At 36.0% G+C, this 23,791-nt stretch overlaps 1 protein-coding gene across 10 annotated transcripts in view; it reads right to left on the minus strand.

Annotated features, from left to right (window-relative positions):
- HDAC9 (histone deacetylase 9) overlaps positions 1-23,791 on the minus strand; it is a 970,134-nt gene that overhangs the window by 54,286 nt on the left and 892,057 nt on the right. For all 10 annotated transcript variants that reach the window (XM_077122309.1, XM_077122321.1, XM_077122307.1 and 7 more), the window contains one exon: positions 7,870-8,003. In XM_077122309.1, the coding sequence (XP_076978424.1) occupies positions 7,870-8,003 (134 nt within the window). The remainder of the gene's footprint in view (positions 1-7,869; positions 8,004-23,791) is intronic.

Consider the following 23,791-nt stretch of genomic DNA (forward strand, 5'->3'; position numbering starts at 1 on the left):
TCCAAGATGCTCAACAATGGAAAATTTGGTCTTAATGACATATTCAAGTATATATAGCAATGACCAGCTAAATAATTTAAAATAAACTTAGTTGTCTAGTGGAAAGAGGATAATGAATGCAATTAGTTGGATACTTCAGACTATCAATATTTTTGCTTAATCATTGAATTAATATTGTATAAATACAATATAATGGGAAAGCAGTTTGGCCTACACAGTAGAGTTAGGGCAATAGTATCTGCATTAAAAGGTGCATGTCAAACTGAAGATTCAATGACATCGAAGGGAAGTTTGCTCAGCATTTTATGTATAATTTCCCAACACAATGTGCATAGTTTAGATGTCAGGTGTTATAAAGAAGGCTTGTTCACTATACATGCCACAAATCTCATTGTTTATTTGCCCCATTTCAGCAGATAAGTTTACATTGAAGTGTTATGTGAGGTAGGCCTTCTTTTTCTTCTTTGATCTCTGTATTGATCCAGCCTCATTATCTTCTTTCATCCTATTCCATATTGGCTGTCCTCTGTCACAAACAAAAATAACCAAACAAACCCAAAACACAGCCACTTACAGTTCCAAGAAGTCTTTATTCATTCATTTACACTTCATGATTAATCTTTTCCTTTGATTTTCTCTTGTCAAAATCTTGTTTTTTATTGAAGACCAAGTTTAAATGTCATTCCCTGTTAAAATATTTACCCATCCTATAGTTAAAAACAAACAGCCCTACTTTATATTCCAAAGCAGCTTATTTATATATATTTTTTGTTTTTACTTGAATTAGAACTCCTTGCAACGAAACAGATGCTTAACAAAAGACTGTTACATATACATCTAGCAGTGGGATTGCTGGGCCATGTTTTAGCTCTATGCTTAGCTTTCTGAGGAACTGCCAAACTGTCTTTCACAATGGCTGTACCACTTTACATTCCCACCAACAATAAATGAGTGTTCCTAACCTCTCCAACACCTGTCATTTTCTATTTTTTTAATGGCAGCCATTCTAATGGGTGTGAAATGGTATTTTGTCATGGTTTTGATTTGCATTTCCCTGATGGCTAATGATGTTGAGTATCTTTTCTGGCAATCCCACAACTAGGTAAATACCCGAAGAACAGAAAGCAGGGACTTGAACAGATATTTGCACACAAATGTTCATAGTGGCATCATTCAGTTGCCAAAACATGAAAGTAACCCACGTGTCCATCAACTGATGAATGGGCAAATAAAATGTGGTACATACATACAATGGAATATTACTCAGCAGCAAAAAGAAATGAAGTTCAAAGACATGTGTCAACACGGATAAACCTTGAAGACATTCTGTTGAATGAAATAAGCCAAAACAAAAGGCCAAATATTGCACCATCTCACCAACATGAAATAATTAGAATAAGTAAACTCACAGAGTCAGAATCTAGAATATAAGTTAATGGGGGATGGGTGGGGTGGGGAGAATAGGAAGCTAAGGTTTAAAATGTACAGCGTTCCTATTTGGAACGATGGAAATGTTTGGTAATGGATGGTGGTGATGGTAACAAAACACTGTGAATGTAATTAACAGCACTGAAATATATATCTGAATGTGGTTAAAAAAGGAAATGTTAGATTATATATATGGTAATAAAGTAAATTAAAAAAGAATCCACAAAACTTCACTACACAGTGAACCCCAAACCATGGACTATAGTTAATAGTATAATTATATCCTCGTTTGTAAACTGCTGGAATGTGATATGCCAGAAGTGGAATGGTTTTTAAAAAAGGGAATTAAGTTGCAAGTTTACAGTTTTAAGGTGGAAATATCCAAACTAAGGCAAGGCTATGAAAATGTCCAAATTAAGGTATCCAGGAAAAGATACCTTGGCTCAACAAAGCTGATTATATTTGGGGTTTCTCTCTCAGCTGGAAAGGCACATGGCAATGTCTGCTAGCTTCCTCTCTAGGCTTATTCAGAGGCTTCCCTGAGGGTGTTTTCTTTATGCATCTCCTAAGGTCTCTGGCTGTGTGGGCTCTGTTGGCTCTAAAGCTTTTTCAAAATGGTTCTCTCTTAAAGAGCTCCAGTAAGCAACTCTATCTTGAACTTGAATATCTCCATGGAAACAATTAAAAAGATTCTAACCAGCAATACTGAATGAGGATTAAAGAACATAGCTTTTCTGGGGTACATAATAGTTTTAAACCGGCACAAATTATAAAAGCGTATTTTTATCAATTTAACAAATGTTCCACACCAATGCAAGGTGTTAATAATAGGGTGGGGTCATGGTCAGGTTCACGTGTCAACTTGACCAGGTGATGGTATCTGTTTGTCTGGTTGGGTAAGTGCGGGCCTGTCTGTTGCTATGAGGACATTTCACAGAATTAAATCATGATCATGTTGGCTGTATCCACAGCTGATTCCATTTGTAATCAGCTAAGGGGCGTGTCTTCTGCAGTGAGGGATGCTTAATCTAATCACTGGAAGCCTTTTAAGGAGGATTCAGAAGAGTCAGGCTCTCTTTCTGCTTTGGCGGGTGAGGCTCTCCTTGGAGTTCATCCAGACCCTCCATCGGAGTCATCAGCTTTACAGCCTGAGCTACGGATTTTGGACTCTACGTTCCCATGGTTACATGAGACATTTTTATAAATTTTATATTTACAGATATTTCCTTTTGATTCTGTTTCTCTAGAGAACCCTCACTAATACAGGTGACATATGGGAATCCTGTATTTTTTGCATGATTGTTCTCTAAACCCACAACTTCTCTAATAAAGAAAATAAAAAAGACTATTGAATGAATGGGCGAATACATGAACATCATAACATATTTACTTCATCACTGAAAACAAATTCTTTCTTTATTGGTAGCCAGAATCTATGAAGTGTTCAGGTTATCACTCAACCTTCCTTCTAATATCTTATGAAATACCTAAGGATGAACAATATAGAAAGATCAGTCAAGTGGAGTGTTTAATGATCTAGTTACCGACCACTTCATTTTATATTTGCTGAACTAGATAAACAAAACAACCAACACTTTGGCTCCCAGAATATCTGCATCTCATAAGCCTTGTCAAGCATAAGAAATGTGACATCATAAGCCATATCTACACTGGAAATTATTTTCAAATATTTTTCCAAAACATTTATGCTCCTGTTAATTTATCCATACATTCAGATGTGGAGAAGTTTCAGATTCTAAGAGCAGACTATGGAAAAATAATATCCTGTCACATCATACATTTCCCCTACATTCAGATCTCCCTTTCTCTACTTATGAACTGCAACTATTTAGAAGCTGTGTATGCTTTCCCAGATTCACATCAGTTTCCCAAAGAAGTAAACCTCACCATACAGCAAAAGGAGTAAAAAAAATGGCAAAATGACTTTTCCATTCAAAATCTAACACAAACAAATCCTGAGGAGCAATCTGAACAACCACATCTCAAGACTTCACCCCAGGGGTGGTTGTCAACACTCACTAGAGTCAATTCAAGGGACTATTTCTCCAGTTTTTGAGCAAAATACCATTTTAGAAATATTAGCAACAAACAATGTTTAGCCTCTGTTTCTTAAAGTCAAATGAAAGCAGCTAAATCTACTTAGCAGGCCACAGAAAGAAAAAGAAGAAAAAAGAGAATCAGAGAGAGAGAGAGAGAGAGAGAGAGAGAGAGGGAGGGAGAGAGGAAGCAAGGAAGTCAGGGTGGGAGGAAGGGGAAGGAGGAGGAGGAGAAAGAGGAGAAGGAGGAAAGAGTAAAGGATGGAGGAAGAGGAAGCAAGGAAGGAAGGAACAAAGGAAGGAAAGGAAAGGAAAGGAAGCCAAACCTTAAAAAAAAAGTGAAAGAGACCTACAGAAAATGCTATTAACTCCAAGCAGAAGTGCTGTAGCAACATCTCTTCAGCTGCCAGTTCTATGGCAATTTATTCATTTCTCTAACAAACATAAAATTATCATTTATTCTGTTTTGACAGATGGTCTTTTAATGAACATATTCTCAACCCACTACCCAAGGTTTCTACTACTTCAGGTCTTCTCCTTTCTTTTACCTTTCTGAAAGTTTTCAATGTTTTCCTTTTAGATTCCATGGGAATTCCAACTGCTTAAGCTTTTCTCACCTCTCAGGAAATTGCATTCAGAGGAAGCAACCCAGGGGCCTTCTAATTGGCTTTGCAAAACAGTAGGCAAATTTGGCCCTACGACAACTGTGGCATTGTTTGCCAACCAGAACAAGCACAAATTTCCAAAATCAGATTCTCTGGGAACCTCACATATGTTTCAAGTACTAATTCTAAAAATGGTGTGGCTATTCATGTAGGTATCCCTGAATCTCTTCCTAGCAACCTAATATTTCTTACTTAGATGTTTGCAAACACCAAGTTAGTATGTCTAATGCTTCAGTGAAGAAGTTCAAGAATATTAATCATATGTTGATTGGACTGATAAAACCTCTAGGTTTTGAACTTCGCCAAAAAAAGAAAAAATGGACTTCTGGTTTGTCTTCAAAATCAGTTGCCTCTAGGAATTTCCTGTACCATGCTCAAATGAACATTAATCCCATAGTATATTATTTTGACTGACCCTATACATATTTCTTAAAAGAATAGTTGAGATGTTTTGCTAACTAGGTCATTCTCATGATAAAAAATATTTTAAAAGAAGAAAATTCCTGTTTTGGGTGCAGTACTCAGATAACCTACTCAAAAAAAAATTAAGTTTTTTGGTATCCATCGATGTATCTGCACTGAGGTATGTAACTAAGAGCTCCTGTTGATTTTACAATTCCTTTAGATTATGTAATATATATTATTCTGCTGATAATAAGCCTTATGAAACAGAATTTTGCTGCATTGACGTGGCCTGGCCAAGAACAACAAGGGGAAAAATAGCTTTCAAAAAACCGGCAAAATGTTTATGAATTGTAATCCTCTGCACATGAATAAATACATCTGACAAAGTGCAGAGTCCCTGAAAAAGGCCCTTTTGACCTTCCTAATTTGAGTTCAATTGCATGTTCAGTGTTGAGAAGCCAAAGTATGTCCTGCCAATGTTTTGAGCTCAAGTTTTTACTACCTTTTGTTATTTGTAAAAGTGAAATCCCAGATAATAAGTTCTAATTGCCCTATTAATCACTTGAAAAGGGAGTTTGGAGGGAAGTTGGGATTTAAAATTGCAATAATTGGTATCTGAAAGGTTTCCTTTTTAATTTTCCTACCTAGAGCTTACCGTGTAAGACTATGGCGAAAATTACATGTACATATTTTTTTAAAAGTGAGGTATATGCAATATGCCTTATATATTTTTTTCCTAAAGGAATGAAACTTAAAACATCAACATAGTCATGCTTTTAGTTATGATGACCTTTGAACTGGAAAAAAAATACAGAAAACCAGACCTTGGATTATAAATTATATTGTCAATGAAAGTGAGAAGAATACTTTGTTTCTCAAGTTGTTTCAAGTATTACTTCTTCATTTCCCTTTTTCAAATGAATTATAATGTACAACACACTTGCATTTTTCTTCCACTTAACAACTTCTTTCTTTCTCTTAAGCTTTGTTCTTCCATGTACTGATAGATCAGACACACCAAAATTTATCTTTCAACTTTCATATAACAAACTCATCTGTTACCCTTAAAGAATCTTGTGGGAAACACATATTTGTGTTTTTACCCTAAGAAACCTCAATGGAAAAAAATAAAGACATAAATTATTTAAACCTCTCTTCCTTTAGTTATACATTTGAAGACAGCCAACCAAAAGGGACAATATGATATTTAGGGTACTACAATAACTAAATCAGATTTTGAAGACATCCAAGTAATTTGAGTCCATTCAATAGCCACTATAATCAAAAAACCATTTTAGTTATCACTTACAGAGGTTTCCAGCAATCCACACATACACATGACATTTTAAGATTGAACAATGATTTTTTTTAACTGTCTTCTATTTCATGCCTGGTCTTTCTAGAAATGTAGAGAAAAGGCACAACTCTCCACTTTAATTCAGGTGATGCCCTTCTAATTTCACTAATCGCCACAGGAAAGCAGTCTTTTTGATATCCAGAAATAACACATGGAACAAAATGAAGATGCAAGATACATCCATTTTTCTTTTTAGTACCAGATAAATCAACTCCACAAAACTGACTTGGTTCTGTTCTGACACAGTCATCTCTTAAAGAAAGAGACCACAGAAAAATCACTCCATCCTCATTGGAAACCACCCCTCGCTTTGGAAAAAGAGAGTGCACAGATTGTAAGTGAAGAGATTATAAGAGCACAGAGACAGCATCTCAGATGAATGGGTGTGCTCAAACAGAGCCAGCGAAATCCGTAATTTCCTTCCACATATTTGGAAAAGTAGTTGGCTTTTGCAGCCGGGTAACATTTCTTTTTGGGCAGGTCAATCATCCATGGAGCCGCAATTCAAAACCTACTGTGATTTTCTGCACATCTGGCATAAGCCTTTATAATGCAAATATTAAAACCAGTCTTGCTTCCCTAAAATGTTTCTATATTTAAAATCAAATAAGTAATCTGAGAAAAAAATGTTAGCCGGTGGACAAACAGCAGCCCACCATTAACTGATAATTCAGAAGTAGGATTTATAATTTGCATGCCTTCATTGCCACTAATAAAACAACAATTGTGTTTAACTTCATCCTCTAATAGGAATCTCAGAAAAACTGAAAGGTTTTAGAAAATTTTAGCCACCTTGAATCAGGTGTGATCTGAAACAGCAGTCAGTTGTTGACACTGATTATCAGATAATTACACCCTTTGTGTTACTGTGCTGTCTAAATTTATATGAGAGACTACTTGAGCAGTGTTTGCATTTTCTCTGTCATGGTTTTCTTCAAGTTAAAAATGTATATATTTATTTCAGAAAATATGACAAAATAATCAGTTTGAAGCACCATAGTTTTATAAGATAATAACAACAAAAGTTATTTGTTCAATGTACAGCAAAAGGGTACTTTTTTCTTCCTTAAATCCTACAGTAAAAGGCATGATTTACTGCTAAAAACAGAACAAATCAACAATAGCTTATTAAAATGATTTTGTATAAGTTTATCTTAATGAATAAAGCCATATTTCAAGTTCACGAAAAAAGGCAAAATATATCATATTGTAATATCACAATACATTCACTATGAAAAATAAACATATTAATAATATTAACGACTATAAACAAAATTTGAAATATTTGCTGAGTTGCAATTAACTGGTTCAAAAGCTTGCCATGATCCAGAAGACAACCTCATGCCAATTTGAATTGAAGTCTGAAGGATGGTCAGAAAAACAGGTTGCGATTTTGTTATATGATGTGGAAAAAATAGTGACTTCTGGCCACCTGGATATAAGTTAGAGTCTTAGATTTAATACATTCTGGCTGCATGACTTTGAATAAAATTCTCAATCTCTTTGAGACACATCATCGCCATTTGTAAGTTGAAAATAGTACCCATCTCAGTATAGGGAATTTTATTTCCCTGAATGAAAATAGTTCTATGGGAAATTTCAAGAGAAATATTGCTTTGAGTTTTATCTCAATCAATTTTTCAATGTTCAATAGTCGGGTCAGAAGACAAAGCATCCCTCTTCCTGAGAGTTATCCTTACTCATTTGTTGAGCTCTGCAAATAACCTGATGGTGGGGAGTGTTATGTGGGTTCTTGTAACTGCACAAAAACCACAGCATAAAAAATAACAATGTGTAAACTTACCTAAGACTTGCCTTATTTCTTAAAATGATAAGAGCAACAATGTACTTCCTGAACATGGTGGTTTTAAGAAAAAAAAAAGACTTTTAAAATGCACGCATACACCCCTGGACCTTTACTTCAGCTTTTTTTTTTCGTATTTTCATCTTTTTTTACCTCATTTCCTAGAAGGGCATTTACACAGGCTTCAGATGCATCGCAGATGGCCGTGAGATCGTGGCCTCCTTCTAGAGCCAACACAGTACGTCCATTTGCCAAGGTCATCAGCTGCTTCGTCAAATGACCAAAGCCTACCAGAATACAAGCAGAATATTTTCAGCATTAATTTGAGATGAAATGACTAATAAGAGTCTTACAAGAATTGAGCATTTATTCTGTGCATGTCTTTTCCCAGCACTTCCCACCATGCTGATTCATTTAATTTTACAATATCTTTATGCATTAGGCACTATCATTATCTCTATTTTACAGATGAGAAAACCAAAGCCCAAGCTCTCATAGCTAAGTGGAACCACAGATAAGATTGTACCAGCCAATCTGGTTCTTTCGTAGTACACAGCACTGCATCCCATAAAACATTCCTTATGTTCCTGGATGAAAAACTGGCATGTTCTTTGGCCAATGATAATAGGGTAAACTATCCCATTTGCTTGCCATATGCTTTCTGTCTCCATCAACTGTCTTTATTGGAAGAGGAAGTTTTCTATATATCACTTCAAATTGCTTATCACATGAGATTTTTATAGATATTACTTTATCATGAAATAGTTGATACATGCAAAAACAAAAACATATTTTTAAATGTTGTAAAATACAATCATATGACAGACACCCACTCAGTTACCTTCCAAATCAAGGAAAATAACCTTAGCAATACTTGAGAAGCCTTACATATACCTCTCTTTGATAGCATCCTTCATCCTCCCTAGGGGAAATCAAGATTCTAAGTTTGCGTTTATAATTTCCTTGCCTTCCTTTGTTTGATTTGCTTGTTTTTAAACATTATAAAAATGGTTTTATACTTTTGCAACTTGCCCTTTTCACACGACTTTTTGTTTGCTCAAGTAGGCCATTTTATGACTTATAGCTGAACTTATTTATTCACTCTCTTGGTGACAGATATTTGGGTTAATTCCAGCTATTTGTTATTATACACAATGTTTCCTTGAACATTCTTATACAAGTGCTTTGGTCTCATGTACAAGTGTGGAGCAGAATGGCAAAATCTGCTAAATGATGCCAGATCATTTCCAAAGGCCCATAACCAATCCCTATTCTCAGAAGCAGTATGAAAGAATCTCAGTCTAGTCTAATCATTGCCAACACTTTGCATGTTTTGCCAAGTGGGTGGGTGAATAATAACATCTTATTGTGGTTTCAGTCAGCATAAGAAGCGATCTTTCTATTTCTAGTTTGGATTACAGTCTTTTAAAAATTATAAATTGATATTGAATTAAATCAAATGATTTTCCTGCCACTTAGTGAAACAGTATTTCTCCTATAATTTTTATTTATTTATTAAACATAACAACATACAAACACCAACATTCTTATCATATGATCATTCCATTCTTGATATATAATCAATAACTCACAATATCATCACATAGCTGTATATTCATCATGATAATTTCTTACAATATTTACATCAATTCAGAAAAAGAAATAAAAATAAAACAAAAAATTCATACACCATATCCCTTACCCCTCCCTTTCATTGATCACTAGCATTTAAATCTACTAAATTTATTTTAACATTTGTTCCTCTTATTATTTATTTATTTTTAATCCATATGTTTTATTTGTCTGTCAATAAGGTAGATGAAAGGAGCATCAGACACAAGGTTTTCACAATCACACAGTCACACTGTGACAGCTATATCATTATACAATCTTCTTCAAGAAACATGGCTACTGGAACACAGCTCTACATTTTCAAGCAGTTCCCTCCAGCCTCTCCACTACATCTTAACTGAAAAGCTGATAACTATTTAATGCATAATAATAATCTCCAGGATAACCTCTCGACTCTGTTTGGAATCTCTCAGCCATTGACACTTCATTTTGTCTCATTTTGCTCGTCTCCCTTTTGGTTGAGAAGGTTTTCTCAATTTCTTGATGCTGAGTCCCAGCTCATTCTAGGATTTCTGTCCCAAGTTGCCAGAAAAGTTTACACCCCTGGGAGTCATGTCCCACGTAGAGAGGGGGAGAGCAGTGAGTTTGCTTGTCGTGTTGGCTGAGAGAGAGCTCTCCTACAATGTGGTATTGTTGTAAGTTGTGTCAATTAATGTTTCTAATGTTAAGCCACTGTGGTGGTTTGGAACAGTATTTATCCCAGAAAAGCATGTTCTTAAAGTTAATCCATTCCTGTGGGTGTGGACCCATTGTAGGTAGGATCTTTTGGTGAGGCTACTTCAATTAAGCTGTGACCCACCTCATTCAGGGTGGGTCCTGACTCTCTTAAAGGGGGCCTTTTTAAGTGGGATGAATGGAGAAAGAGAGAGAGACCACATGAGCACGCCACAGAAGTAAGAAGCTAAAAGCAAAGAATTCCAGAAGAGAAGGGAGAGACCAGCAGACATTGCCATGTGCCTTGCCATGAGTCAGAGGAGTCCAGGTTCGTCAGCAACTGCTCATCAGGAAGAAAGCATCATCTTGATGATGCCTTGATTTGGACATTCTTATAGCTTCAAAACTGTAAGCCCATAAGCTAATAAGTTCTCATTGCTAAAAGCCAACCCATTTTATGGTATCTGCTTTCTGCAGTAAAGCAAACTAGAACAGCCATCATTTCATCTGTTGAGTAAAATGAGTTCAGTTATGATATACTATCCTTTTTATGCATAGTTGGATTTGTTTTCCTCATGTCCATTGAGAGGTTAAAATGTAATTTTCCATTTTTCTATTGACCTTGTTGGATTTCAATGTGGCTAGAAAGTGTACCCTCTTGTTTCATTATATGACTTTACAACATTGGGTAAAAATCATTTGGGCCTTGGTGGTGCATGGGTAGTTCAGTGGTAGAATTCTTGCCTACCATGTGGGAGACCTGGGTTTGTCTTCCTCTTGAGGAAGGTTTTTAATGATTGAATTTCTTTAGTTATTATGGAAATTCTCATGCTTTCTGTATCCACATAAGTCATATTTTTCTAGGAATGTATTTATTTTGCTCAAGTTTTGAAATTTATTAATATAGCACTTTCTATTTTCTCTTTTATCTTATTTTGAAACTCCAATTAGATATTTGTAGACATTATTACTATATATTCAATGTCTCCTGAGCTCTCGTTCACATTTTCCAACTCTATTTCTTTCTGCCTTGCAGCATTATGCGCATTTTTTAAAACTTTTTAAATTGTATAATATATATACAAAGCAAAGAAAGAAAAAAGTAACAGTTTTCAAAGCACTCTTCAAGAAGTAGTTACAGGACAGAGCCCAGAGTTCATCATGAACTACCATACCATCATCTCAGATTTTTCCTTCTAGCCTCCAGTGTTCTGGAGAAGCTAGAAGGAATAAATTTTTCTTTTTTTTTTTTATCATCACATCAATTTTTTTTCTTTTTTGTGAAAAATAACATATATACAAAAAAGCAAATTTCAACGCATAGCATAACAGTTACTTGTAGAACAGATTTCAGAGTTTGACATGGGTTACAATTCCATAATTTTAGGTTTTTACTTCTAGCTGGTCTAAGATACTGGAGACTAAAAGAAGTATTAATACAATGAGTGAGCAATCATACTCATTTGCTAAACCTTACCTTCTCATATAACTCCACCATCACTTTTGATCTTTCTATCCCACTCTTTAGGGGTATTTGGGCTATGCCCATTCTAAGTTTTTCATGCTGGTAGGAGCTGTCAATAATAAGGGGTAGGGATATGGAACTAGCTGATATTCTGGAAAGGCTGGATGGACCCTCTAGGTTTCAGGACTTATTTGGTCCAGGGACCCACCTGGAGGTTGTAGGTTTCTGGAAAGTTACCCTAGAGTGTTGAACCTTTGCAGAATCTTATATATTGCCCTAGGTATTCTTCAGGATTGGCTGGAATAGTTTTGGTTGGGGTTTGGCTAGTTATGATAGGTGGCAATGTCTAAATGAAACTCACATAAGAGTGACCTCCAGAGTAACTTCTCGACTCTGTTTGAACTCTCCTAGCCACTGATACCTTATCTGCTACCCTTGTTTTCCGCGTTTTGGTCAGGATGGCATTGTTGATCCTACTGTCACAGAGCCAGACTCATCCCTGGGAGTCATCTCTCACGCTGCCAGGAAGACTTTCACCCCTGGATGTTATGTCCCATGTGGAGGCGAGGGCAATGATTTCACTTGCCGAATTGGGCTTAGAGAGAGAGAGAGGCCACATTATTATTATTTTTTTTTTCAGATCTATCTTCCAAGCTTTTTCTCTTCAGATATGTCTAATCTGCTGTTTAACAACTCTATTGCTATTTTCATTTCCGTTATTATACTTTTAATTCTAAAACTCCTATTTGGTTATTTTCCATAAACTTTTAGTCATTTTTATAGTTTCTTACTCCTTGCTCATGCTTTTATTTCTTTCTTTCATTTCTTTAAGAATAACTAATTTATATTCTGTATCTGATACTTTAAGTGTTTATGGGTGTAGTTGTTTAATTATTTGCTGTTTCTGCTGCTTTGTCCTCATGGTGCCTTATTTCTTCCTTCCTTTTATGATTTGCTTTAATATTTTGAACTCATATTCATTGGAATTTTGTGAAAAGTCTTTGAGGCCTGGACTGAGAGTGAGTTCCTCTCAACAAAAATTTGTTTGTTTTGATGGAGGTCTGGGCAGTACCCCCTATATCGATTTTAAATTCCTAGATAGCAGGTTTGTGTTTTTCTTTTTAAGTATGTATAGATATTGTAGGCTGCAAAACTTATTAAAAATTATCTTGGCAAAGAAATTCACTTTTTCTTCTTTTTCCCTCCCTCCTTTCCTTCCTTCCTTCCCTCCTTTCATTCTCCCTACTGAAACCTGTAGCTAAGATAGATTTGTAGTTTTATTCAGCAGTATTTTTTCCTCCTATTCATCATTTTCCTTAGAGTTGGCCCTTTAGTGTCCCCTTCCTTATCTCCAACAAATTCCCTTTCCTTCATAGGGCCACGGTTTCAACCTCCTTCTCCATATGCAACAGACTATAACGTTCAAGCTTGGGCTAACTGGAGAGTCTGGCCAGATGCTTCACAGAAAACAACTTCAGTGTTCGTGGACCTTCCTTCACCTATATGGAAGAGAACCATAAACTGAAAAGAGTGCTTTTTATGTTTAATTCAGCACTGTGAGATATTTTCATGCAAAAGCGCCTCAGTAAATGTAGACTCTCAAAATGCCAAAAGTGAAAGTCTCTCATTCAATCTTTCTTTTTTTAATTCATCATTATACACAACCTGTTCAAGTTTAGGAATGATTGTGGGGGGGTGGGGAGGAAATGTTACAATGAATAAAAAAACATGTTTTAGTATGGCAGCTTAATATTTTATATTCTTATGAATGAATTTACATGAAATAAGCATTTTATTTTTAAAATCCATTATATTCATTTTTATGCTTATATTCTCTAAAATTTTAGCTCCTTATGTTATTCTTTTTAAATTAGGAAAGATCTGATTTCATTTTCTCTCATTTACATAACATTTATAATATTTAAATATTTCTATGTCTTCTTGTCAGCAATTTCCATGAAAAGTTGAAAGAATGATCTTGAATACGAAGTGCATGCTCTGTGCGTCTAGCTGTATTGCTTTCAATTCTCACCTCTGCTTTGCTCTTAAGCATTATAGTCATTGTTTCAAAAGAAAGGAAATCCTTAGATTAGAGTTAATAAAACTAAAGGAAGTTCTATAAAATTGTCAAGCAATGAAATCTAAAACTAAATTTAGTTACTTCCATTTTGGACAATGAAATAACCTCATTTTGATCCTTGGAATGCACTGAGATATTCAACCAAAGAACCATAACTGGCAACATTTTCAATTCTGCATTAGCACTTGATGTTACCCATGGACAGGATGATTTAATTCCCCCAGCTTCTTGAAGCACTTCAGTGTTGATTCTATGCTTTTTCTACTATTTTGATGGAAGTCAAAATTATCACTTCATAATTATCCCAAGGCTTTAAATAACTGGCATTAAATATTCTAAAGAGGATAAAAAAGGAAGAAAAACTGTCTTCAAGCATTTCAAGGAATTGCTCACTCAGTTTCTCCCACTATGGATCTCCTCACGATAGCAATAAGAATCCCTTACACAGGACAGTTAAGAATGGGGCTGACCACACTAAAATCCACCTTCTCACCTGATCACTATAAAAAATGACAGAGATTCAGAAAATGTGTAGTGCAAAGTACTGATTTCTAATGCTTAGAAAATCGTCTTTGCTAAGTCAAGATTAATAGCACATGGTAATTAGTTCCGTTCCCTCAAAATTAAAAGCAAAAAAAAAAAAAAAAGACAAGTACACATTTCTGCTAATCAAACTGTTAAACTTCTAGTCAGCTTTTCCTATAACTTAAACCAGGGCTGTAGTGATAATTTTAAAAGATATATTATATCAAGCCATTGTGCTATATCTTTTATTAGGCAAGTTCCTAGCAATTAAGAATATGACTATATGAAGTCACAATTTAGCAGATCAAATCCCATGGATTAAAAGAAAGAGAGAGAGAGAAAAGTCTAAATCTGGTTTAAGTTCACCCTTTCCTTTGGAAATGAAAAAGGTCCCTTAAAATACCAAATTTAGATGGGATAGTAAAAAGTGGAAGGAAAGAGTGGAATGAAGCTTATCTTTGATCTCTTTCCAAATTCCTCTTTCTTTTACCTACAGGGTTTATTTCCATTCACATGCTACCCATGTGATCTCTGGAGTCAGAGATCTAGGCAAATGAACTCTGAGTTATGTGTGCAGGGAACATTAAAGTCAAGAAATTTACAAGGCCTATGTCTTCCCTTCCAATCAAAGTAAAGAGCTCAAAAATAAATTTTTAGTCCTATTAACCTGAGTTCTCCCGAGTCTGTTGCTGCCATATATTTTGGAAAGATTAGAATAGCCCACGGTGACTACCACTGACATGGTATTATTTTCCAGGGCATGTTTCACAAGAGTTTCAGTGTGGTGTGGGCATGTGGTATTTGATTAGAGGTCATTTACGTGGTTTTAACAGGCCCGGTTGCCAGCTTCATATAACATTTTTTATTTTGGGCTTCACAGAGGACACAAGACTCATCCTGTTTGTCAAAATATACTTAAAATGACCTGCGGAAGTGAAAAAGCATAGCAGAGACTTAAATTGGCAGTTTTGCTCCAGGCTTTTGTAGTGTCCTGAGTGTGGGGACAATGAGGTAGGTGAGAGAAACGTTTGCACGACACAGTGTATCATAGACTCAGGCAGCACCCAGCAGCACCTGGGTTCTTAAGATCCACATAGGCTTTGCCTCTGAGGTGGTGGTAGAGCACTAAGGAAGGAGCCCAGATGGTAGGGCAATAAGATGGGCAGGTGGCAGGCTCGAGGTAGCGACCAACCAGCACAGAAGCATTCAGATGTTTCAGCAGTGAGTCTGGCCATACCAGAGTATACTGTCTGAAAACCAGCCTTGGCAGCAGTGCCCACCACCAGTATCGACTGTGACAGAATTCTCTAGAAAGACTTTTTTTTCTCAAAGACAGATTCTGCTCTTTAGGTTCTTTGGAGGAAATCTTTTAGGAATGAAGCATTAGCAGCAACAACAAATAAATCACCATCATAATAAATCCATAATAAACCATAAAAGAATCCTGAACATAGCCTAGTGGTTTTATAAAGATTCTACTCTGCATTAAATTATAAGCATGGAAGGGAGCTACATTATAACAAATTATTTCTTTCAAGAACCAACACAGCTGAAGCGGTGACAGCCAAGACCGAGACAGCGTTGAGGAAGAGAAGGGAAAGGACGCTTTCAGTGAGAAATCCTCTGTTTGTTTCTATTGATTCACCAGACGCAAATTTAATTTCGTTTTTTTTTTGAAAACAGTATTAAGCTCTTAAACATGGTAGTTGTTTCAAATAATCTATTTCAATTTGATTTCCTGAAAACTGTATAGGGGTTGATTTCAGCCTATGAAATTACAGTGTTTCAGTATTTTTATTAGTTCAGAAAAGTTCAGAATGGGAGGTTCCTCTAAGAAGACTTGAAGATTAAATCTTAGATATGTATTTAATAACTAAAATGGAATACAGTAGGATCCATTTTTCAAAACAGCATATTTCAAAACTTCTCGATACATTTCTCAAATAGTTCCCACATAACAGTGGTGGCAAAACATGGAATTGATTAGTGCATTAATATAGAAATATGTATATATGTATATATCAATATCTGTCCACATATCTAAAATAATATCCTTGAATCTCCTTGTATATGATGTATGTGACTGGTCTATATATACTAGCAATTACCTGATCCTGATGTAATAGCATGCTATTTTCGGATGGAAAGAAGACTTTTCTTTGTTATTAGAATATGGAATGGAGCATAAATAGCAGAGCATTTGAAAGCAGAATGGGAATAGTCAAACTTTTATAAACTTTATCCTTTTTGAATCTATGTATATTCACAATATGTCTATTGTGCATAGCCGAAATAGTCTTATTGAAGCTTAAAGAAATAAAGGGAAGAATCTCCAGAATACTCCCCAGATGTTTCTATTATGAAATGGCAAATATGGTGGCAGAGCTCTTTATGGAAGCCAAGATGGAAGAATTCTGCCATAAGTTAAAGAGGGAATTCTCTCCAACCTAATGGGTTGAAACCCACAATTTTGGTACATTATTACTGCCCTGCCATGCTGCAGTAGAGGAGATTCTAGAATCAGCAGACAATTAACATAGAATGGTATCTGTGTCATGTTTCATTTGTTTCATGAAAAAATAGAAACACAAAGTGATTGCACAAATCATTTTAGCTCTGCTTCTTAATCTCTTAACTTTGCCTTTGTCAGTCTCCTCCCCACACGTCTTTCCCCACTATCATTTTCTGTCTCTGCTGAGGGTAGCTTCAAGTAAACTAGGAGAAGTGAGCTGGGCAATCCTCACCCCCAGGCTGCATTCAGCAGAGGTCGTGGGATGAAAGTCAGCAGTAGTGACCTGACCGCCTGTTATGAAATACAGACACCTGATGTCATGCAATGACTTACACCAGTTTCGTAACTTTGCGATGCGGCTAAAAAGCATCAGCAAGGATTTATTTATTTTTTAACAGGCTAGTTTCATTTGGACCTGTAGTGTTTGTGCAGATTTCACTGCATATTTAAAATATACTAGAGATGAAAGGAGTCATGCATATTCATTCCATTTAAATTTGAGGTTAATTTTGCACATCAAAATTAATTATTAAAATTAATATATTATCTGTCGTTACATCCAGACAGGGTCACTGAAGACAACACAGGCAATGAAGCATAATTGCAAAAGCTGTAGCCATTTTCCTCTGTGGCCACTATTATTAAGTTTCTGTGTTGTTCTTTTGGAAAATGCAAAAAAATCTCAAGTCCAGAGAGAAGTTTGGATAGCATGTGGCAGTCTCATGTACTGTGAGACTCTCCAGCAAGACTTCAAAGCAGAATCTGATTGTTGCAGATGGGAGGAATGCTTTCCACAGAATACCTTTTAAGACTCATGGTGCTGTAATTCATATGGTAGGCACTTGTGATTTGTTCCTGATGATGTTGGGATCATTTAACTCACAAAACCATTGTCGCTACCATAAAATCCTTTCATCTATAGCCAAAAAGGTTTATTTCATGCAAATGAAAATTTTTCATTAAAGTATCACCGTAATAGTGGACAGAGATATTTATTCTCTAGTCATGTTTAAAATGTAAATTTATGAACATATTCTGAAGATTCATTTCATGTTAAGATCTTTGCTTATTTGATGTCCAAAGACTTTTTCCAAGTTCACTGAAACCGGAAATCAATTTTAGAAGAAATATGGAGATTATTATCATTAAATCTTTCACTTGGCTTATTCCAAGCAGCCCTCATAACATTGCATATGTTTTAGAGAAGGCACTTTCAACCACAGTAAGAATCCTTTTACTGTTCTAGTCAGTGACCCTCCAGGAAGTAAGTTTATATACTCAGCACCTTTGGTATACTAAACAAATCTGAGACAATAGTATATTCCAATGTCATTATTTCGGAAAGTTGAAATTAAATAAAATTTCTGCTCAAAAACTACTGAAAATAAAAATGGCAAGAATCATTGACTGATATTTTAACTAACCATCTTTCCATCCATTCGTCCATCCATCCATGCATCCATCCATCCCCAATTCATTTACAATTTAACAATTATTTACTAAATACCTACTATGTGCCAAAATTTTAGACATAAATCTGATACTTCAGAGAGATATGTAATATTTCAAAACCTATTTGCACCTCAGTTGTTTCACCACTAAATATAACTAAATATTTATTCTAATTCACAGGATTGAAATGAATACTGAATTAAAACCACCTCAACAATATTATAAGCGCAGTATATCAAAAGGAGCCTAGCCCATAGCAGGCAATCAGTGTTATTTTTATGAAATGTTAGGTTGTATATGGTACTAGAATAAAAAATTTTCAGAAACCACAAAACTACAGAACACAAACAGTGAACCCTAAGTTAAACCGTGGACTACTATAGTTAATAATAGAATTATAAAAATGCAATTTCACCAGTTGTAACAAATGCCTTACACCAAGGCAGGGTGTTAATATTAGGGTAGCATATGGGAATCCTGTATTTATTTATTTATTTGTTTGTTTGCTTGTTTGTTTGTTTACATGGGCAAGCACCGGGAATCGAACCCGGGTCCTCTGGCATGGCAGGCAAGCATTCTTGCCTGCTGAGCCACTGTGGCCCACCCTGTATTTATTTTTATGCATGATTATTTTGTAAACCCACAACTTCTCTAATCAAAAACTATTCAATCATAGAATTTTACATCTAGAAAGGGATTTCAAGATCGTTTATTCCAATTCTTTCATTTTTAAAAATGAAGAAACTAAGACTCAGAAAGTTGAATTATCAAGGCAAATAAGTTAGCTGTGATGGGGTTAGAACCAGATCTTCCAGTGACTCCATTTCCCACTATTTCTTGCTGCCAACTTAAAGATGTGAGATGATAATACCACCCATATTTGTAGACACTATTTCTAGTTCGAAACGAACTACTTTAGAAAGAGTTCCTAGACCCCAAATAGCTTTGAAAAACCATTACTTTGGTGTATTAAGTGTAAACAAACCAGAAATATGTGAATTAAATTTTGCTTAAAATACACAAGTATAAAACCAGCGAGGAAAAAAAAAATCCCTAGAAAATGCTTTTGGACATCACAGGACAATTCCTCCCCACTCCTCAACAAAATTGTTTTCTGCCAAACCCCAACTGCAAAATGATTGCCAATCACTAGTTTTTACTGCTGTTTTCAATAATGCATCAAACACATGGGATCTATTCTCTAATTGAGGCTTAGGTATAATTGGCCAAGTGGGATGGAACAAGAGCAGAAGAGACTCAGGCTAAGCAACGATGATCCCACTACAGTAGTTTGTACGGCTCAAACTCAACCAATATTTACTGAGCTCATACTCTAATGACAGGCAGGAAGTTCAAGGACTAATAAGACATAGCTCTTGCTTCTAAGGAGCTAATATATAAGGAACAAATAAACAGATAAATATAATTAAATATAGAGAAAGATAACTTTATAAAATAAAGAAAATGTTACAGAGCCTAGGATACCACAAATGCTTAAAGGAAACTCAGAACACGATAGATACTTCTAAACATTTTCAGTGTTATGAACTTGAAATCCTTTGCTTGGCTTCCCATTCCTGGTATAGGAAGAATAATATTGTTAAGTTTAACTGACATAATATACATAAAATACATTCATTCCACCCATGGAATACAGGTAGTATTAAAAGTGTTACTTTACATATTGAAGGTGGACATGACTGAAAGGGGCTGTACAGAGCCATGCAGCCCACTGAGGGACACTACAAATATAAGTAGGTTCTTGCATGAACTACTTTAAAGGTCTGAATCTTGTACAGAGTCAATAACTCAGAGTTATAGTGGGAAAACTACTATTGCATTCTATGGTCTATATTTAACAGGAAGACATCAACTGTACCACAGCAATACCAAGGGTAAATAATTGGGGGAAGGTCAAAAATTAAGGTAAGGTTTGGATTTTCTATCTGGTGAGGGTGTATTTATCAGTTATTTTTCCCTTTGGAGCAATGAAAATTGTCTAAAATTGAGAGTGCTGATGATTGTACAACTAAGTGAGGATAATGCGAGACACAGATTGTTGGCTCTGGACATTATACATGATGCCGAGTGGATGGGGGTGGCTGAAGTATACGTTGACTGAGAAATAGAATGCGAACTGTGATGCATACATATATTGGAATATTGTGTGGCTACAGAAAGGAATGAAGTTGGAGGCATGCAACGAGGTGAGTGAACCTTAGAGACATTATGTGGTACACAATAAGCCAAAAACAAAAGAACAAATACTGATGGTCTCTTTTAGAAAATACTTATAAGAAAACTGGGCTCTAGATTGTTAGCTCTTATTGCAGTCAGGTTTAGTCCAGAGTTGTAAATGTTATTTCTAGATTTGGAGATGCTGTGCTATATATGCATAACCTGGTATCTCCCTGGAACTTTGGCTACTTGTGTGACACCTAAGACTCAGAGTGGGAGTTCTGCAATTCTGGTAGTCAGCATTGCTACATACAACTGTTAAACTGAAAAAGATGTCAGGGTTCAATTAGAGATAAGAGTGAAGCCAATCACATGGGGACTAAGGTAAATCAGAATACACGGGTAAGGGTGACATTACGTGTATTTTGGAACTTTATCTACAGTGTGAGTCCAAAGGAAAAAATGTTTATTTTGTCCAAAACCTATTTCTGTAGCACATAATCTAACTCAACCTGTCTGGATAGCTCATTTAAACAACTCAAACACATGGAGCCCAGAATGGGAATTAGGGCGTGTAATACTGTATAACTTAATGTAACATCCAAACACATCTCAGCGTATGTTGGGCAGATAATTAAAAGGCACTGGAAAAGTCCCTTGAGGGATAGGAGAAAAAAAAATATGGAACCTAGTAAGTTTTCCCACTGGGGAAACCCTTGATACTGTCTCAAACATTAGGGACTCCCATGTCAATAGGGCAAGCCCTTAATTTTGAGGCTTGCTCTTCTTGTGAAGCTTATTTCTGTGGCAGAGAAGCTAAGCCTACCTATAGTTACGCCTAAGAATTAATTTCCAAATAATCTCTTTTGTTGCTCAGATGTGGCCTCTCTCTCTCTAAGCCCAACTCTATAAGCAAAAATCATTACCCTCCCCACATGTGGGAGATGACATTCAGGGGCGAAAGTTTCCATGGCAACATGGGACAGGACTTCCAGGGATGAGCCTGACCCAGACACTGTGGGACTGACAACGCCTTTCTGACCAAAAGTGAGAAAAGAAATGTAACAAAATGAGGTATCAGAGGCTAAGAGGATGCAAATAGAGTCGAGAGGCTCTTCTGGAGGCTACTCTTACACAAGCTTCAGCTAGATATTGCTAATTACCACAGTTTGCCAACCCCCAACCAATACCATTCCTGTTAACTCTAAAGAACACCTAGGGTTGTATCTGAGATTCTACAAAAGTTTCACGTACTAAGATTACTTTCCAGAAACCTAAAACCTCCAGTGGGTTTTTAGACCGGATAAGTCCTGAAAACCAGAGGGGCCAGCCTCTCCAAGAACATCAACTAGTTCCATTCCCCTATCCCATATTACTGACACACTTTCCAACATGAAAAGTTGGAATGGGCACACCTCAAATACCCCTAAAGATTAGGAGAAGGATCAAAGGAGAGGGAGGAGTTATAACAGAAAAGAAAGGATTTAACAAATGAGTCATGACTCCTGAATCATTATATTGCTATTTCTTTTAGTCTCCAGTGTCTTGGAGCAGCTAGAAGGAAAAATCTAAGCTTGTGGAATGTAACCCATACCAAATTCTGAAATCTGTTCTATAATTACTTGTTACAACGAACTCTGAAATTAATTGATTTTTTGAATATACATTATATTTCACAATAAAAAATGTTAAAAAAAACTCACATAACTTCCTCATCCCAGCCCACCAATCTTAAATTCATTTTTAAAGCTCTATTAGATAAATAGGCATTATCATTTGACAGTATTATTCTTTTCATTTACTTAGTTTTCTTCTTAGTAAACTTAGCTCAAGAATTATTCATGTTATGTTGATCTGTGTCTAATATGCTGTAGTTCCAGAAAGAGCAAAAATGGAGAATGGAAAAGTGATGTTGGTGAACTGGAACTTATATTTTCAGACAATCCTGCTCTTTAAAACTCATTTCAAAAAAGTGAATTGCCAAGATTTGATTGATATTTTCAAATACAGCACAGTACATAGTACATGGTCATGTTTTTTGAAAGATGCTCAGTATATGTTTATTGACTGAATGAGTGAATTTGGAACTAACTTATTCTATTCATATTCACTTGATTCCACATCAGTTCAATTCTCTGGCAGCCAGAATTCTAAGAATGACCCTCAGTGACTGTCACCACTGGATAATTCCCTCCCATTTGAATATGGATGGAATCTTTGAATATGATGACATTACCCTGACATGGCAAAAAAAAAACTTTCAGTTGACTTTGAGCTAATCAAAAGGGAGATTGTTCTGGGTGGGAGTGGTGGTGTTGATAATCTAATCACCAAACCCTAAGAGCCAAGAGTTTTCACCTGTTGGTGGACGTTAGAACGCTATGAAGCATAAGAAGGTCTGCTGTACGTTTACTTTTTTGAGGATGGAGGAAATCACATGTAAAAGAATGATGGTGACTTTTAGCCAGCAAAGCAATGGAAACACCAGTCCTATAATTCCAAGGGACTCAATTTTGGCTGACTCAAATGAGCTTGGAAGTTGGTTCTTCTTTTAGATAAGAATTCAGTTAGCCAATACCTTGATTTTGTCTTTGTAAGAACCCAGTTGAATCTCCCAGACTTCTGATCTATAGAACTATGAAGTAATGATTGGGTGTTGTTTTAAGCTTCTAAATTTTCCTACATCCCCAAATATACTACAGATCTAAGGGAAAAAACCAGTATCATAATTCCACTTTATAAGATAAAAATGAAAGTGTAAGTGCATGTTATATAGAATAATAATGGTAACCACAATAATTTAAAAATGTTTAGCATATGCCATGATATGAAATGTCTCATTTAATCCTCTCACCAAGCCCATGAATTAGTCATGGAGTCTCCACTTTCTACAGAGAAGCAAAGATCCCACAATAAGCAAGTGGGAGAGCCAGCACTTGCTTCAGGCTGTCTGACTTCAGAGTGTGAAGTTTTAACAACTGAGTTTACTGCCTCTTAAAAATAAGAGGAACCCAAGACAATCTTCCAAAACTGCAAAAGCATTCTTACTTTTCATTGAGAATGAGATGAAGTAACTAACACATCACCATGTGGCTAAAGGGTTCTGTTCTCACTATTCTCCATCCACTGTCCCTCAAGCGCCACGTGCTAGTATGTCGAAGGATAAGACGGGTACTTCAGTAATGCCTGAGCAAATCATCAGTTGGATCTGGTGGAGGTGGATTGTACAGAGAAAATGAGGCCGTGATGAGTCTTCAGTTATGATAGAACTGCAAATACAGTCAGTGCTGTTGGCTTCTCTCTTACCAAGGACTGAAGCCAAGGGATCACTGTGTGAAAAAATATATAAGAACTTCACTCCTGGATGAGTCTGAGGTTGTATAGATTAGGTGGGGTTTCTCAAGCACATTTATATAACTGTGAACTCTACTAAAGAGATGTGAGCATTGGCATGTCAGGTTGGACACTGAAAAGCTTTTCCAACTAAAAATCTTGTGTTCAGGAAATGCTGGGAGGCCTTAGATAGCTGAAGAAGTATAATAGCTAGGAGAAGACCCTGGTCCTAGATGGGCAAGCA

Source organism: Tamandua tetradactyla, chromosome 1 (genome assembly GCF_023851605.1).
Source record: "Tamandua tetradactyla isolate mTamTet1 chromosome 1, mTamTet1.pri, whole genome shotgun sequence".
NCBI classification, from domain to species: Eukaryota; Metazoa; Chordata; class Mammalia; order Pilosa; family Myrmecophagidae; genus Tamandua; species Tamandua tetradactyla.